This window comes from Schistocerca americana, chromosome 1, assembly GCF_021461395.2.
Source record: "Schistocerca americana isolate TAMUIC-IGC-003095 chromosome 1, iqSchAmer2.1, whole genome shotgun sequence".
NCBI classification, from domain to species: Eukaryota; Metazoa; Arthropoda; class Insecta; order Orthoptera; family Acrididae; genus Schistocerca; species Schistocerca americana.
Genome location: NC_060119.1, coordinates 666,106,399 through 666,123,537, shown reverse-complemented (window position 1 = coordinate 666,123,537; position 17,139 = coordinate 666,106,399). Strand labels below are relative to the sequence as shown.

The 17,139-nt window shown below is 36.5% G+C and overlaps 1 protein-coding gene across 1 annotated transcript in view; it reads right to left on the bottom strand.

Annotated features, from left to right (window-relative positions):
• Window positions 1-17,139, bottom strand: part of LOC124608554 (RNA helicase aquarius) — a 339,510-nt gene that overhangs the window by 132,627 nt on the left and 189,744 nt on the right. The window contains exons 12-13 of the mRNA XM_047139996.1: window positions 8,256-8,353; window positions 4,960-5,097 (exon numbers count right to left, since the gene is read on the bottom strand). Of these exons, the coding sequence (XP_046995952.1) occupies window positions 4,960-5,097; window positions 8,256-8,353 (236 nt within the window). The remainder of the gene's footprint in view (window positions 1-4,959; window positions 5,098-8,255; window positions 8,354-17,139) is intronic.

Genomic DNA, 17,139 nt, shown 5'->3' with positions numbered 1-17,139 from the left:
CAAGTTGAAGCTGTTGTCATGTGTGTGGATTTCTCTGGCTTCCATGAACAAGTGGCCATGGTAGCTCTCTTCCACACCAAAACTTCCACTTTGGTGAATTTTATTATGTGGTCTTTCTCATACAGTGCATGCTCTGCCCCGGGCCAATTTCTCCACCAGTCCCTATCTGCAATGCCATTGATCCTGGTGTCGATAGATCATCCCATCATTTCAACAGAGAGTTTTATATACATACAGGATATGCAGCATATTCCAGACATTGCAATTGGGTTTGTCCTCTGCTATTCACAGAAACTCTTTGATTGTGGGCAGTTTGTAAAAAGTCTTTATGCCAAGTCCGTGCAAAATGCTGCCTATTCAGCCTATCACACTGGGGATGTATGGCAAAAAGGCTGTACCCACCATTTCTTCTTCCAACATGACACTTCACTGAGTGTTATATTTTGCTTTCCATGAGCTGCATCTCAGGTCTGAGATGCTGCACATCACATATTCATGTTGCCTCTCACATTCAAGATGCTACAGCTCACATATTCATCTTGTGAGCATTACAAGCATAAAAATCAATCCTCCTTCCCAGCTCATGCGAAAATTTGAGTTTGTGCACACCCTAGTCCATGTGTACCAATTTTTGATACGTGCTATGTCCCAGGTTCTCATCTTTCCTCGTAACCAGCACACCTATAAATGGTATGGTTGATCTTGTTCTACCTCCACAGTAAATTTTATGTTGCCATGGAAACTTTTTAGATGTCTTAGGTAGTCTACTAACTCCAGGGTGGCCAATTTATTAATGGAAGATTTTGAAACATAGGCTCTAGCCTTGGGTCCTCATAAACCTAAGCTAAGGTACAGGTATGTCGACAACACCTTTGTCAGGTGGAGCCATGGTGAGGATCAGTATAAAATTTGCTATGGAGGTAGATAAGGACCAACACCTATCCTAAATAGCTGTGCTAGTTACAAGGCATAGGGCAAATCTGGGACACAGCATGTACCGAATACCTACATGCACATGAATGTTTGTTGCAGATAGCAAGGGGAGAACCACAGCGGTAATGACCAGACAAAATACCTCCCACCAGCAATGGAGGGTGAAGCTTTGACAATGCCAGCCACTCATGCTAGCAAAATGTCAGAAAAATCATCAAACAAATGTGGGTTGAAGAATCCAAGACAGAAGCACACTGGCAATACGTAAACCTATTGCAAGTTATGGTGTTTAACAAATTACAACCCATCATCATCACCCTGTTGGCACCACATTGTAACAAAGGAGGCTGTGAACTGATAGCAGGAAAAGTAGGTTCATAGGCATAAGGACACAGGAGTAAACAAGACATTTGATACGAATAAGACATGAAAAGAACAAATTATTAAAGAAATGAATAAAAAATAAGATATCTTAGGCATGGGAGAAAATAAATACAGAAAGCAAGAGACAGAGAGAAATAATGTGGGAAATAAAAAGCATTATCCTGCAACAGAAGTGGTGGTAATATTGTAAAATCAGAGAGGTAAACAGAATCAAGAGTATGTGAGAGTTATTACAAGTGCACTAGCAGTAATTAACTAAGATTTAAAATCCATACTTTCCTTTGAATGGGAGTCGCACCACCAATTATACAATTTGAGCAAACTGATTCAAAGCCTCAGCTTAACATGGTATTCTACACTTACCTTCCAGTCTTTGCACAAGATGCCCCTAAGTGCTGTGAGTCTGACCACTCCAAGAGAATGGATACAGCAAGGACTACATTTTATACTTTAGCCTCAAGTTAATATGAGGAGGAATTGTGTTACTCTATGCACAATATATGCTGCATTGGGGAGAAAGCAGTACAACTTGAGAACCTGAGTCAGTTCATGGGGTATTCTTAGACGATGGGTAGTACACAGCTCTCGAGAAGCAGGGACCTATGTTCAAATTCGGATCAAATACACAATTGCAATGAGTCACACACACTCTACAGCAGAGTAAGGTTGTTTTCTTTCAGTGTTAGTAATGACAAGATGTCTGATTTGTCAGCTTCTATAACACTAGCATTGGCAATTAATGTGTTCAGTGAAGCCACTTATCACAGATGTGCAGTAAGCTGAATACAGAAAATAAGAAACTGATTAGGTATATAATGTACACATACAGTTCATTATACTATACAGCCGGCCGGAGTGGCCATGCGGTTCTAGGCGCTACAGTCTGGAGCCGAGCAACCGCCACGGTCGCAGGTTCAAATCCTGCCTTGGGCATGGATGTGTGTGATGTCCTTAGGTTAGTTAGGTTTAATTAGTTCTAAGTTCTAGGTGAATGATGACCTCAGAAGTTAAGTCGTATAGTGCTCAGAGCCATTTGAACAATTATAAGACATAAAAGGTGCTTTTACTTTGTTCTTGGACAGAGGACATACTCTAAAAGCTAGATGTAAAGTGAAAAAAAAATTGTACTATATACTCTAACTGCCACACAAATTTTGTTTCAAGAAATGTCAACATTTTTATATGAACATAATTAGTATTTATTTATTTACTCATCCAGGGTTCACCTGATAATGGTACAGAACATTTTCATCATGAAAATAAATAAGCCAAATATATAGGCACATAAAACATACAACATAAGAACATTTTTAGAAGACTGACGGTCAAGCATCACCTGGCTGAAGGATACATCCTGGCATTTGCGTGACATGATTTAAGTAACCCTAAATCAGGACGGGCAGGTAGAGCAAAATTCATCCCCTGAAACATGAAGCTGATTTTTAACAACTGTGCTGCCTCATTCGATTGATCCCTATTGTTCAATGTTCTTTTGTTTATACAAAAACTGCAACATATAACAAAAAATAGTTTCACACTGTTATAACGTAATTAGCTCTTTTTGTGGAATACACTTGTGTGAGACCAGATACGACATAACTACTTCTTGGTCCTCATTTGGTAATATTAGATAGCTTCTGCTTTCAGTTTATCTTTTTACTAGAGGTTGGGACTCATATTTTCAGAAATTTAAGATTTCATTACTATGTCCACAAATGTCAATCAGTGATTCCACAATTTTTATCTTTTTTGCTGTCAGAGAGGGAGGAGGGGATAAAGAGAAGAAAGGGGAGGGGGGGGAAGTGAGCACTTGTTGCGACTTAATATTTCTAATTGCACAGTTCTGTCATATGCCTTGGAGGAACTCGCAACACCAGAAGCATTGCAGGGCACACAGTGCAACACCAAGTACTGTCTTCCCATCTAACCCTGCAGGGTTGGTTGGGGATTTTAACCCCAATCTTCCTAATGTGAGTCTTATGCTTTAATCACTGAATGACCACACTCAGTATGTGTGCATTTCAAATGGCTCCACCTGACAAAGCATTTCCTTCTTAGAAAGGAACACTTATTGAGAGTACACAGGGTGTTTCAAAAAGGACTTTACGAATTTGAAAATTCATGTAAATTAATTCATAGCATCTACAGAGGTGGTTGTAATGTTAATTTAGAGGAAAATGCATCAAGATTTGTCTCGCGTAGTTCTCTAGTGCCGAAATGCACCATAAGGAGTGCTACTGACAGTTGTGTTAAAGATGGCTGCCTTCACTGGATCCAAGCATGCTAGCTGTGTGTTTTGGTTTTAAGAATCAAAGTCGGCAACAATAGTTCAGCATAATTTCAGTACCAAGTACGCTAAAGATCCTTCTGGTAGACCTACAATTTATGAATGGCATAAATGTTTTGCAGAAACAGGGTGCTCAGTAAGACGTGGGAAATCATCAGGTCGTCCAAGCACATCTGATGATGTCGTTGAACGAGTAAGACAATGTTTTGTCAACAGCCCTACGAAACTGACCTGACAAGCATCTCGCAAACTGCAAATCCCATACACAACTGTTTGGCGTGTACCAAGAAACCGTTTGCTTTTCAAACCGTACAAACTGACTATCGTACAAGCAAAAAAAAAAAAAAAAAAAAAAGACACTGATAAAATTGTTCACAAGAACTTCTGTGCAGATATGTTAAATCAATTACACGAGGATGAAAATTTTTTGGACAAAATCACCTTTTCTAATGAGTTGATTTTTCTTTTAACTGGCTAGATTAACACACACAACTGAAGAATTTGGGGTAAAGCATATCCACATCAAACAATGCAAAATGTTCTTGATAATCCTAAACTGCATTGAGCAAAAACTAAGTGTATGGCCACTTTTTTTTGCGAGAGAACCATCCATGGGATAGTGTACCTGCATATGTTACAACAATTTTTGATACCACAGATCGATGAGATGACCAAGAAATGTTTATTTCATGCAAGGTGGTGCAGTGACCGTTTTCAAGGCCAATGGATTGCCTGTGATGCACCAACTGCATGGCCCCCCATGTTCAGCAGACCTGACACAACTCAATTTTTATTTTTATGGAGTTTCATCAAAGATATCATGTTTGTACCTCCTGTGCCGGCTTCTCTACCTGAACTCAGAGCAAGAATTTACACCAACACTGAGCAAAGCTACATCTGCAATGCTACAGTGAGTTTGGGAAGAAACTGACTTCCAATGGATGTGTGCAGGATAACCAATGGAATCTCATACGACATCTTTATTTTAAGGTAAAAAAACTTGATGTGTTTCCCAACAAAATAACATTAAACCCAGCACTATGTATTCTTTCAATATATTTACATGAATTTTTAAAGTTGTAAAGTCCTTTTCGAAACACTCTGTACTTAGTAACAGCATGAAAGTGATTTACAATATATCGCCTAGAATGTGTGATTCTAAATCACAAGTGGAGCATGTTAAACATGAAATTCCAGCAATAGCATCACAAGGAATTCATTATTTCATAAATAAAATTAATTCATTTGCATGAATTTTTTTTATGTTTAATAATCAAAAATTAACAATCACTAGAAAATGACGGCACTATAAATACATGATCATAATATGAAAATTATCAATGTGTAATACTAACCAATAGGTGCTGTAGGACGGACAGCTATCAAAAAACACACATCATGCTTGCGCAAACCTTCCCATTCTGCTTTTATCTCATTACGTACACTCAGGTTGACAGTGATGTCAGCACGTACTCTTGATGGTCTCTTTTCCCCTAAGCAGTACAAAAGAAACGTGAAGGATGCCTTAGATGCTAACATAGTAAAAACAATGAAACTTACTTTCTAAACATAAGATGCACATGATGAACTAATGATTAAATTACACAAAAAATCTTCAGCATCAAAGACAGCTCCTTGGGAGATCAAATAACAAAGGATGAAAATGATAAAAGTGAGAGTGCCAAGCAGATACACTAAGTAGTGAAAAAGTCAGCGAGAAATTGAGTCTATCTGAGAGAGAGAGAGAGGCTAAGATGGAACAAAAGGTTTTCCCTTAGGGTAAAAAATTAAATCATCTTTCATCTCCCATCTCAACTCGTAGTTTCAATTTTGTTACTTTGAATAAAGAACTTATGTTTCTGACACAAAAAAATCAATGTTTACTTTTGCAGTAGCCAACACAAACTTAGCATCCTTAGCCTGAACTTCTCATCTATTTCTAAATCTACTTCGATACTCTGGAAATCACATTTTGGTGCCTGGCAGAGGGTTCATCGAACCAGCTTCACAATAATTCTCTACTATTACAATCTCAAACAGTGCACCTTAATTACCTTCACACAGTTTCCACACCTATTCTTTCCCTTAATTATCTTCCAAGAGAGGGTGGAGAAGAAAAAGATTCACAGTGTTCCCCCCCTCCTCCCAGTTGGTTGATTCATTGTAACTTATTACACATTTCTTTCTTCCCTCATCATTTCTCCTACAAACAATTTTGGCAACACAGATCTTTTTCTTCTCTTTCCCTTCAACATATGTATTCTCTGTATTACATCAATCAACTGTCAACTGGGAAGCAGATGTATAAATAATTTCAAAGTTGTTTTATTTATTTTTCACTTCACATTTTATAAACAAAAACTGGACTAGGACATGACTGGGTCACCTATTATATAATTTATTTTTCTGGAGGAGGAAGAAACAGAAATAAAAGAATGAGTGGCAGCTCTTTTAAATAATCAGGCTAGAAAATATAACACTCAACAGATCAGACCACAGGCACATACGGATTAACAGTAGAATTGAAGTTTGTTGAAAAAGATAAGAGCAAGAGGCACTAGAATTGCATGAAATGCATATTAAATGATGCAGCAAACAAGTGAAAGGTTAAAAAATGGGCAGAAATGGGAACAGAAATAAAAGCAAAAAAAGTAAAAGTAAGGGAAAAATTTTAAAATGACTTGTAAAAACAGAACTAATTACAGTAGTAGAAGAAAGAGGCAGGAGCAAATGGAAAAAGTACATAGAAAGAGACTTTTATGAAGAACAAGTTTACATCATCCTCAAATTCTGGTATTGGAAGGAAACACTTGGCACATTTGCCTATCAAATAGATTGTACTACCTGTCTAGACAGTGAAAAAGACATTTTATGTGAATGGGAAGAATTTAGCACATGGCATACTTCATTTAACGGCTTAACTTATGAACTATTACCTTCATACTGGAAATGCTAATCAATTAAAGATTAGTACCACATTAGATTTTCATTGTCTCTCATTTACCAATCTATCACTGGTTTAGAGCATGCCAAAAACTTTGAAAACACATTTGGCGTACAGCAACAATACACCGTAGAATAATGCACAATATTCTTGTACAAGAGTACTATCATTGTTTAAAAATCCTTGTCGCATAACAAAGCATACGCAGCTGTAACCTGTTTCAACATATCATTCTAATATTCATCCAAAATATTCACCCACAGGAAATATGAATCAGGATGGCTGACTTCCATAAAGATGGTCTGCACCTTTGAAGTGAAGTGGATACTGTGCTTCAGTTGTATATTTCTTTTAATTTGACATGAATTTCTTATGACTGCATTTGCAAGATCTTGAAAAAGAGCTAAGACCTCTTAGCAGGAAACAAATATCATCACTAGTTCTGCAAACATGTAAGACATTTATTTCCCACAAATAATTCAAATTGTTAACCACTTCATAAAGGTACTAAACAAAATGAAACCATTAAATAGTAATCAACTTAAGTATCTTGATATTGCAGTGCATATAATTCAAAGCACAGCATCTACCTGAGTAAAAAGAAAACACACACACACACACACAGACACACACACACACACACACACACACTGTGGAGTTACATATCACTCAAGAAGAGTTGTTTGTATTCTTATGTATGCCTTGCAGCCAAATAATACTTGGAAATGGAAGAAAGGTAATACAAATTATTACGTAGGAGAGCACAGATACTGTGCGGGTTCATGATGCCCACAAATGGAAGAAAGATAACATAAATTATTATATAGGAGAGCCCAACTACTGTGTGGATTCATTGCTTTATGTGCATGTGGAGAACCAGGCAAAGAGAAAAGGCATATCTTCAAGATGGGATGACGATTACAGTAACTTTGAGAGAAAAAGTCTCTGTGTACTCCATGAATTGTTGGCTTATGTTGGAGAAACTTGTCATCCACAGAATAAATCAAGGAAAATATGATAATGGCTATCATCTCTATGAAGCAAATTACGTGATCTGTCATTTTGAATTTTTAAGTAGTGTTTTCAAGTTAGAAATCTTTTGTTATCTGATGGATACTGCAAGTGATTTTGATCAATACATAGAGTATATGTATATATGAAGATTGTCGGAAAAATTATTGAAGAAAAGTAGAAATTGTTAGATTACATTTCATTCCAGCATAAATTATGCATGCATTTGACATAGTGTAAGGTTGCTGTACCTAAGGTTCTTGTCAGTTAAGAAGATGAAAAGAACAAGAATAACATTTAATGACTACTGACTGAAGTAAGCCAAATCCATACCTTGAAATTTGACAGGAATGCTTAAAAACAAACAAACACACACACACACACACACACACACACACACACACACACACACACACACACCAGAGAGGGAGGGAGGGAGGGAACATTCTATCCCAGTCCATCCAGATATTTTTGTCACTGACAGCACTATAACAACTAATGTAATACAAAAAATTAGTTCAGATGGGATATACCACAACCTACATGTACAAATCACACTTGGTGTGTGTGTGTGTCCAGCAATCTGAATTCAAAATCTAGATAGCACTTATTTTGAGCCATATACTCGCTAAAATACTTTATTTTCCATTAAAATATTCTCTTACCAGAAAATTGTTTAGTGTAATATAACATTACCTATGTTAGGCTTTGCCACTTCAACAACTGCAAAATGAACAATAGGTTGAGCCATACGTGCCCATCCACCATAGAAAACACTTCCATCCTCTGCACGCCTGGAACAAGTAGATTAGTGCAAGAATTAAGACTATGGATATCTTCAAATGACACAGTCGCATTTTGTAGCTTTGACAACAGCTAAAGTAGTTTAAGAGGGCTCTCTTGCGTCAAACATGAAAAAAAATTAAAAGTATTGCATGTCGTTACTAATATACAATTTTTATCATAAATATGTGACATTTCTTCCTCTTTTTTTGAGTTGGTATTCTACAAAATGCAAAAGAAGAAATGGAGGAAGATGGAAAGTAGATTAGATTTCATGTTTTGTTAATATTGTCGTCATTGGGCCTCTCACTTTTGTAGATCAGAAATGGAGAAAGGAGGAGTTGCCACATTCATTAGGAACTGTCATAAATTTAAGAACATAGACGTTCATAAATTTTGCCTCGAACAGCATATGGAAGGATGTGCAACAGAAGCAGAATTTCACAAAAAATCCTTCATAATATTAATTGTATATTGAGCACCTGCAGGTAACTTTAATCTGTTCATAAACCACCTTGAAGCTGTACTGGCCCATTTAACAACCAAAAACAAAGAAATAGTGGTTGCTGGTGATTTCAATGACTCTCCCAATAACAACTTATTTGAGTTAGTAACACTATCATTCAACTTAATTACCGTTGTAAAGTTCCCCACTAGGGTAGCCTATTGCTCACAAACGGCCATTGTTAATATCTTTAAAGAAAAGTCCAATGAACAAAATTATATTACAAAACCAATAGTCAATGGCCTCTGAGACTGTGACATGCAGTTCCTTCTGTTAAATGTTAATACTGAACAGGATATAAAATCAGTTAAATCTGCGCTCAAGAGGGTAATCAATAAGCCAAAAATTGATTATTTTAGGACACTCCTCAGAGACATTCACTGGAGTGATGTTTACAGTGCTCATGGCATGAATGAAAAATATGACACTTTTGCTAATAACATGCTTACCTTATTTGAACACTGTTTTCCCTCAAAATTAACCAAGGTTTAAGCAAAGTCTACAAAGAAGCCATGGATTACTCAAGGAATAGGGGTATCTTGTAAAACAAAAACTGTATCTGTCAATCCAAAACAGTTCTGATGTTGATGCTATAGCACGTTACAAGAAATACTGCAAAATGTTAAAGACTGTTATATGTTACAGAACTTTTTAACAAACATTTTATAACTGTTACTGAAAAGATGGGGTTGTCAGGTTCGGTAGATGATGCTATGGAATACCTCAGATCAGAAATTTCAAGTAACTTTCATAATATGAATTTGACCCTCACTACCCCAACAGAAATAACGTCCATCATAAAATCTTTAAAATCAAAAACATCTAGTGGGTATGATGAAATATCAACAAAGTTAATTAAAGAATGTGATTCTGAGCTAAGTAACATATTAAGCTATCTGTGTAACCAGTCATTTATCAGTGGAATATTTCCTGAATGGCTGAAATATGCTGAAGTTAAACCACTGTTTAAGAAGGGAGATAAAGAAATAGCATCAAATTTCCATCCAATTTCACTGTTGGCAGAATTCTCAAAAATTTTCGAAAAAGTAATGTACAATCGGCTTTATAACCATCTTATCTAAAATAACATACTGTCAAAGTCACAGTTTGGATTTCTAAAAGGTTCTGATATTGAGAACGCTATCTACACTTACAGTGAAAATGTGCTTAAATCATTAGACAAAAAATTGCAGGCAACTGGTATATTTCGTTATCTGTCAAAGGCATTTAACTGTGTAAATCACAATATCCTTTTAAGTAAATTAGAGTATTATAGTGTAACAGGAAATGCTGCAAAATGGTTCAAATCTTATATCTCTGGCAGGAAACAAAGGGTGTTATTAGGAAAGAGACATGTATCAAGCTATCGGGCATCATCCAACTGGGAACTAATTACGTGTGGGGTCCCACAAGGTTTCAATTTGGGGCCCTTACTTTTTCTCATGTATATCAATGACCTTTCATCAGTAACATTACCAGATGCCAAGTTTGTTTTGTTTGCCGATGATACAAACATTGCAATAAATAGCAAATCAAGCGTAGTCTTAGAAAGATCAGCTAATAAAATATTTGTGGACATTAATCACTGGTTCCTAGCCAATTCTTTGTCAATAAACTATGAAAAAACACACTACATGCAGTTCAGAACTTGTAAGGAGTGTCCCACGAGTATATGTCTAACATACGATGACAAGAAGATAGAAGAAGTGGACAGTGTTAAATTCTTGGGATTACAGCTTGATAATAAATTCAACTGGGAGGAGCACACCACAGAACTGCTGAAGCGTCTTAACAAATCTCAGTTTGCAATGCGAATTTTGTCAGACATAGGGGATATAAAAATGAAAAAGCTGGCCTACTATTCTTACTTTCATTCCATAATGTCATATGGGGTTATTTTTTGGGGTAATTCATCAGGCCAAGCTAAAGTTTTCCGGGCACAAAAATGTGCAGTAAGAGTTCTATGTGGTGTGAACTCAAGACCATCCTGCAGAAGCCTGTTTAGGGAACTAGGGATACTAACTACTGCTTCCCAATATATTTATTTCTTAATGAAATTTGTCATTAAAAATATATCACTTTTTCAAACCAACAGCTCAATTCATGGAATCAATACTAGAAATAAGAATAATCTTCACAAGGATTTAAAGTCACTTAGTCTTGTACAAAAAGGTATGCATTATTCAGAAACACACATTTTCAATAACTTGCCAGCAGCCATAAAAAGCTTAACAACCAATGAAATTCAGTTTAAGAGAAGCCTAAAGGATTTATTGGTGGCCAACTCCTTCTACTCCATTGATGAATTTCTCAGTAAAACCAACTGATTTGTGTGTATATATATAAGTACAATATAACTTCTGCACAATTTCAGTGCAGTAATGTGTTCCTTGTAAATGTGTGTGTGTGTGTGTGTGTGTGTGTGTGTAAGTACAATCTAACTTCTGCACCATTTCAGTGCAGTAACGTGTTAATTGTAAATAAGAATTATAGTAGTTGTACTACATGTTTATTACCTTATAAATAAATAAAAAACTTTTTTATTTTAAATTCAGTGCCTTAGTATTTGTAAAATGACTTTCATATAGTGTTCATTAAAAAAATGATGATCATTCCACTTGGGACCTGTGGAATGGTACATTAGCTTATTTGTTTTAGTTGTAAATATTTGTCATGTATTGTTGTTTTTCTGACATGTTCCACATCCTGGAGGACCTCCTCACTATGGATCAATTGGAATGAAAGTAAATCTAATCTATAAAAAAACATCTAATCTGAATCAGCAGTCTGCACTGTTAGTTACCCCAAGTGGAATTTGTGCTTTGCTTGAACACTACTATTTTGAGCAGAAGGTGTCGCTAATTAAACTAAGTACAAAATCTATGCATTTTGCACATTTATTTACGCGTGTAACTTGACTTCCTGTTTGCCCTCTGTGTGAGGTCTTACATTTCGGAATCTTCTATGTCGAAATTCTATATTTTAATATTTTACTATTTGCGATGTTATCTTTCCATTATCTTTCATAAAATGTCTTGAGAGCTTGTGTGTATTTGACATGTTGTGTACTTTCAAACATTTGTGAGTGCTATATTAAACAATTCAATTCATACTATATTATAAGTAGTAAAATCCATTTTTGTATCATACAGATGTTGGAAGCTGTATCCTCTTTCATATAGCTGACAACCCCCCCCCCCCCCCCCAATTTCAGCGTGTATTTATATGATTATACATAAATTTCTGAGAAGCTTTGTAAGCTAACAAGTGTTTTATTTAGTAGTAAATAAAATGTTGTGGCTTCGTTGCTTATCCTGCGAATTAGGGCTGCAGTATCTTGTTCATCAAATCTATTTCCCTTATTGCAATGTAGCTATTTCTGTGATCAATGGAATAAATCCACAATATTCCACTAATTGTTCTAGGAGACTGTTTGAAAGTTTGCAATTGTTATGTAAACATAGTTCTAACGAAGTCGACTATATGGCAAAATACTGTTTGTGAACACTACAACTGTTCCATACAATTTTCTCCAACAGTAGTGAACATTGTCCATGTTCGATGTAAATTACTTCTTTCTGAGTTTGTTACATGAGTCTGTCATTCTTGTAACAAATACCACTTTCATGGGAATTATAGCTGCAGTTTTTAACAATAATTTGCAATCCTTGCAGTGAAAGTATCATTTCCTGGATACATCTGTGTGCTCATTCTGTTCACTATTGTGGACACTAGAGACCATTTCTGGTGTCTGGGAGCTCCTCTTCAGCCTGGATGTTTTGTTAGTTTGGTGCTAAGGGACTCAGTGATAAGATCATCAGTCACTTGGACCACAGATAGTTCATCCGAAGTTAGTGATGTCCATCAGTAATGTGGTCTGAAGACGAAAGTATGTAAGGGCAATAAAACTGAGGCCTAAAGGCAATACTGATTGCACAGTTGAGAAATTATGGGTGAAAACAGTTACAGAATGAAGAATGCCTTCAGAAGAGTAAAAGTGAGAAGCCTCAGAACATAAGTGATGCCAGTAGGTCCATCAGTAATAAAAAGATGAGAGAAATAGGTAAAGCAGCAGGTGAATGGCTCCAGCACTCTGCAGGTAATCAGAGTCATACTATCCACAGTCGTCCCACCCTAATCCATTATGGTCAAGGTGTTAAAGAGCACCCACTGTTCAACAGAGTGCAATTCCTAAAATGAAAATAGGGTGTGCAGAAAAAGAGGCAAACCAGTTTTAAAAGTAATTATAATGGAGTAAAAGAGGGATGAACAAAGCAGCTGGAAAAGCAGATAGGGTTGAGGGTTCCCTAGACCCATCACGGGATGTGGGGAGCCCCACCTCAACCAAACTGCTCCAGTCACAAAGGTAGTTTAAAAAACATATATCTGAAAATAAACACCACTTCACACAGAAAATGGAGAACCAGCTCCAACTTTCCCTGAATTGTGTGCCAATACTAGAGGCACAGAATTCGTTAGACAACACTTTGCATGGAGGGGACAGAAGGATATGAGTCACAGTCTGTAAGGCTCCACAACCACCATGTGGGGGCAGTTCATTGCATAAAATAAAACTATGGATTAGTCTGGTACGACCAATGCAGACTTCTATCAGGAGGAACAGGAGGAGGAATGTCAAGCAGCAGTAGTCTTTTTGATGGCACAGAGGTTATTAGAGGGAGCAGTAGCCAACCATATGTTGTTTCATTTCTGAGTGAGCACAGGCCTTATTTGCATCCACAAATCTGCACCTGGGATTGTCAAAGCAAATGTAAGGTGAGTAACCACTTCTACAGCTGAATGGCTGGTCAGTTCATTCCCTGTGATACCCACATGACCTGGGACAAAGAGAAAGACAAGTGAGCAAGCAGGATGGCGATGAATAGCAGATATCACAGGGTAACAATTTAAAAAGGCAGTTAAAAATTCTTAAGAAATAGTCTCCACTCCTTCTAAATCAACTACACAAGTGTAGACCAAATGTGGCTTAAAATCAGGGTGGCTACCCAAACTTGGAGAAAAAATTCCCTGAGAATTTCAGATGTGAGGAGGAAGACTGTGTCAAGAAGCCACTGTTAAATTAATGAAAATTAATAGTGAGCAGGGGGGTAGGCAGTATACCACAATAACAATTTTTCTTTCTTCTCAGCTGAGCTACATCACAGGCTGAAGAGATAGCTTAACCACAGTTTTTAAACAAAGATAATATAATATTCACTAAACTAATGCACTTTGAAATATTAAGTACTTTAACATTTTTAATTTATAGAACTCAATAAAATTCAGTTTCAATGCTAAGTTAAAAACACAGAATTCCATGAGATATTATAAAATTCCTGAAAGTTTCTGAGATTTTCCTGATTTTTCAGGTAAATGTAATTCTGCGAGTATTCCCGATTTTCTACAGCAATCACCACCCTGAAATTCAAAGAAATAGTATCAGTGGCAACTGAGAGATTTTTGCCAAATAAACCAATAAAGAGTGGTACTGATACCCTATGGTACATAAAATAGGTCAATACTGATCCACAAAAAAAAGAGGAAAAAAGAGCATGTCAAATTCAAAAGAATGCAGCATCTCCACGACTGGTGATGTTTTACTGAAGCTTGAAACTTAGCACAGATTTCAATGCAAGATACCTGTAACAGCTTCCACAATGAAATTCTGTCTTGAAATTTGGCAAAAAATCTGTAGAGAATCTGGTTTTATGTAAAGCACATCAGCAACAGATACAATCAGTACCTTCACCATGTGATACCAATGGTAATATTACCACTAACAGTGACACTAAAATTAAAGAGAAGCTACTAAACACAGCTTTCTCAAATTCATTCATCGAAGAAGACAATATAAATATTTAAATATTTCAGAATTCGAATCAAGAACAGCTGACAACATAAGTGACTCAGAAGTAGATGTCCTCAGTGTAGCAAATTTGCTGAAACTACTTAATTAAAGCAAGACTTTTGGTCCAGATTTTATAACATTTACACATCAATACTCAAGAAAGGAAATAGGAGTAATCCCATGAAATACAGATCCTTATCACTGATGCCCAGTGCTTGATTTGTAAACAGAGATGTTCTGGTACTGACCTTCCAGAGGATGTTTATGAAATTTAGGCTTCTTAAACTTTTTTTTTTTTTTTTTTTTTTTTGGGTCAGATGTACTGCTGCATACTGTCACAAATCAAGCACAGCTGACTTCTATTTGCAGTAGGATTTTTGAACATATAGTGTGTTCAAACATCATGAATTACATTGTAGAATATGGTCTGTTGACACATAGTCAGCACACATTTAGAAAATATTATTCTTGTGAAACATAATTAGCTCTTTATTTGCACGAAGTAATTAGTGTTACCAACAGGGGATCTCAAACTGATACCATATTTCTACATTTCTACAAGTTTCTGACACAGTTCCTCATGAGACACTTCTAATCAAATTCCGTGACTGAAGAAAACTGTCACATGTTGTGTGATCAGACTTGTGATTTTCTGTTGGGAAGGTCACAGTACATCTTAATCAACAGAAAGTCATCAAGTAAAACAGAAGTGATATCTGGTCATCCTCAAGGAAGTATTAAATGTTCTCTTCTGTTCCTAATCTATATAAATGATTCAGGAATCAATCTGAGTAGCCCTCTAAGATTGTTTGCAGATAATGCTGTCATTTACCATATAGTAGCCTTTAGAAGATCAAACCCAATTACAAAATGATTTATATAAGATGTCTCTATGGTGTGGAAAGTGGCAACTTACTCTAAACAATAAAAAGTGGGAGGTCATCCAAACAATTACTAAAAGGAATTCATTCAATTTCAGTTACAGGATAAATCACACATATCTACAGCTGCCAATTCAACTAAATACATAGTAATCACAATTACAAACAATTTAAGTTGGAACAAGACTGCATTTTATTGGCAGAACACTTAGAAAATGCAACAGGTCTACTAAAGAGACTGCTTACACTACACTTGTCCATCCTCTGGTATAAAATTTCTGGGCAGTATGGGATCCTTAACATATAGTATTGACCGAGGACATTGAAAATGTCCAAAGAAGGGCAGCTCGTTTTATATTACTGTAAAATATGAGAGAGACGGTCGTGGATATGATACACCAGTTATAGTGGTAATCATTAAAACAAAGACATTTTTTGTTACGGTGAGATCTTTTTGCCAAAATCTTGATCATCAACTTTCTCCTTTGAATGTTAAAATATTTTTTTGATGCCAATCTACACGTAAAGAAATGACCATCATACTAAAATAAGACATATCAGAGCTCATTCGAAAAGATTAAAGTGCTCAATTTTTTTAAATTTTTTTTTATTTATTTTTTCCACCTACTGTTTGAGAGTCCCGTGATAGAGAAACAGTCTGACGGTGTTCAACAAAATTTTGGGAAAACTGCTAGTTGTCTGTAACTTTCTGGTATGATATTTTGGCGCAGAGTCTTCTAGCTATCTTCAGATTAATTATGATGAGCAATTCACTAAGCTCCTCTATTTAACATCCCGCCAGCACACATGTAGTATCCTTGTTGGGGCGCAGCACACACGTTACTTGAGCACATGTGCATCAGCTCAAGTCTGTGTGCTGCTTTGCGCACCATTCATGGTGGAAGCTCACAATATCTTTGCATGGTAAAATCACAGGACGATGGTGATTTTGCAGAGCTCAAGGCTTTTCTATAATCGCGTCCCATACAGAATTTAACTGGAAACCACTGTCTCCATTCATATGGGATTCAGACAGTCCTATTTCCAGTGATTCATTGATGCTCGAGTTCCAAAAGTTTGACGTATGGCCCACAATTTTTGTTTCATTATATTTCATTGACTTATAAGTGGAAATACAGTATTCAGTGATAGCAGGCTTATTTTCTCGGAGACAGGAGATTAGTGTTTAACGTCCCGTCAACAACGAGGTCATTAGAGACAGAGCACAAGCTCAGATTAGGGAAGGACACAGAAGGAAATCAGCTGTGCCCTTTCAAAGGAACCATCCCAGCATTTGCTTGAAGCAATTTAGCGAAATTATGGAAAACCTAAATCAGGATGGCCAGACATGGGTTTGAACAATCGTCCTCCCGAATGCGAGTCCAGTGTGCTAACCTCTGCGCCACCTCGCTCGGTTTGCTTGGAGAAAGTGAGTATTCTGGTGATGTTCTATAATGTGATACTGCACAGTGCACATCATTTCCCATAAGTAATATTTACTGCATTCACACGGACTCCTGTAAACACCTGCTTTGCACTACTCTATGTTATATTTAACATAAA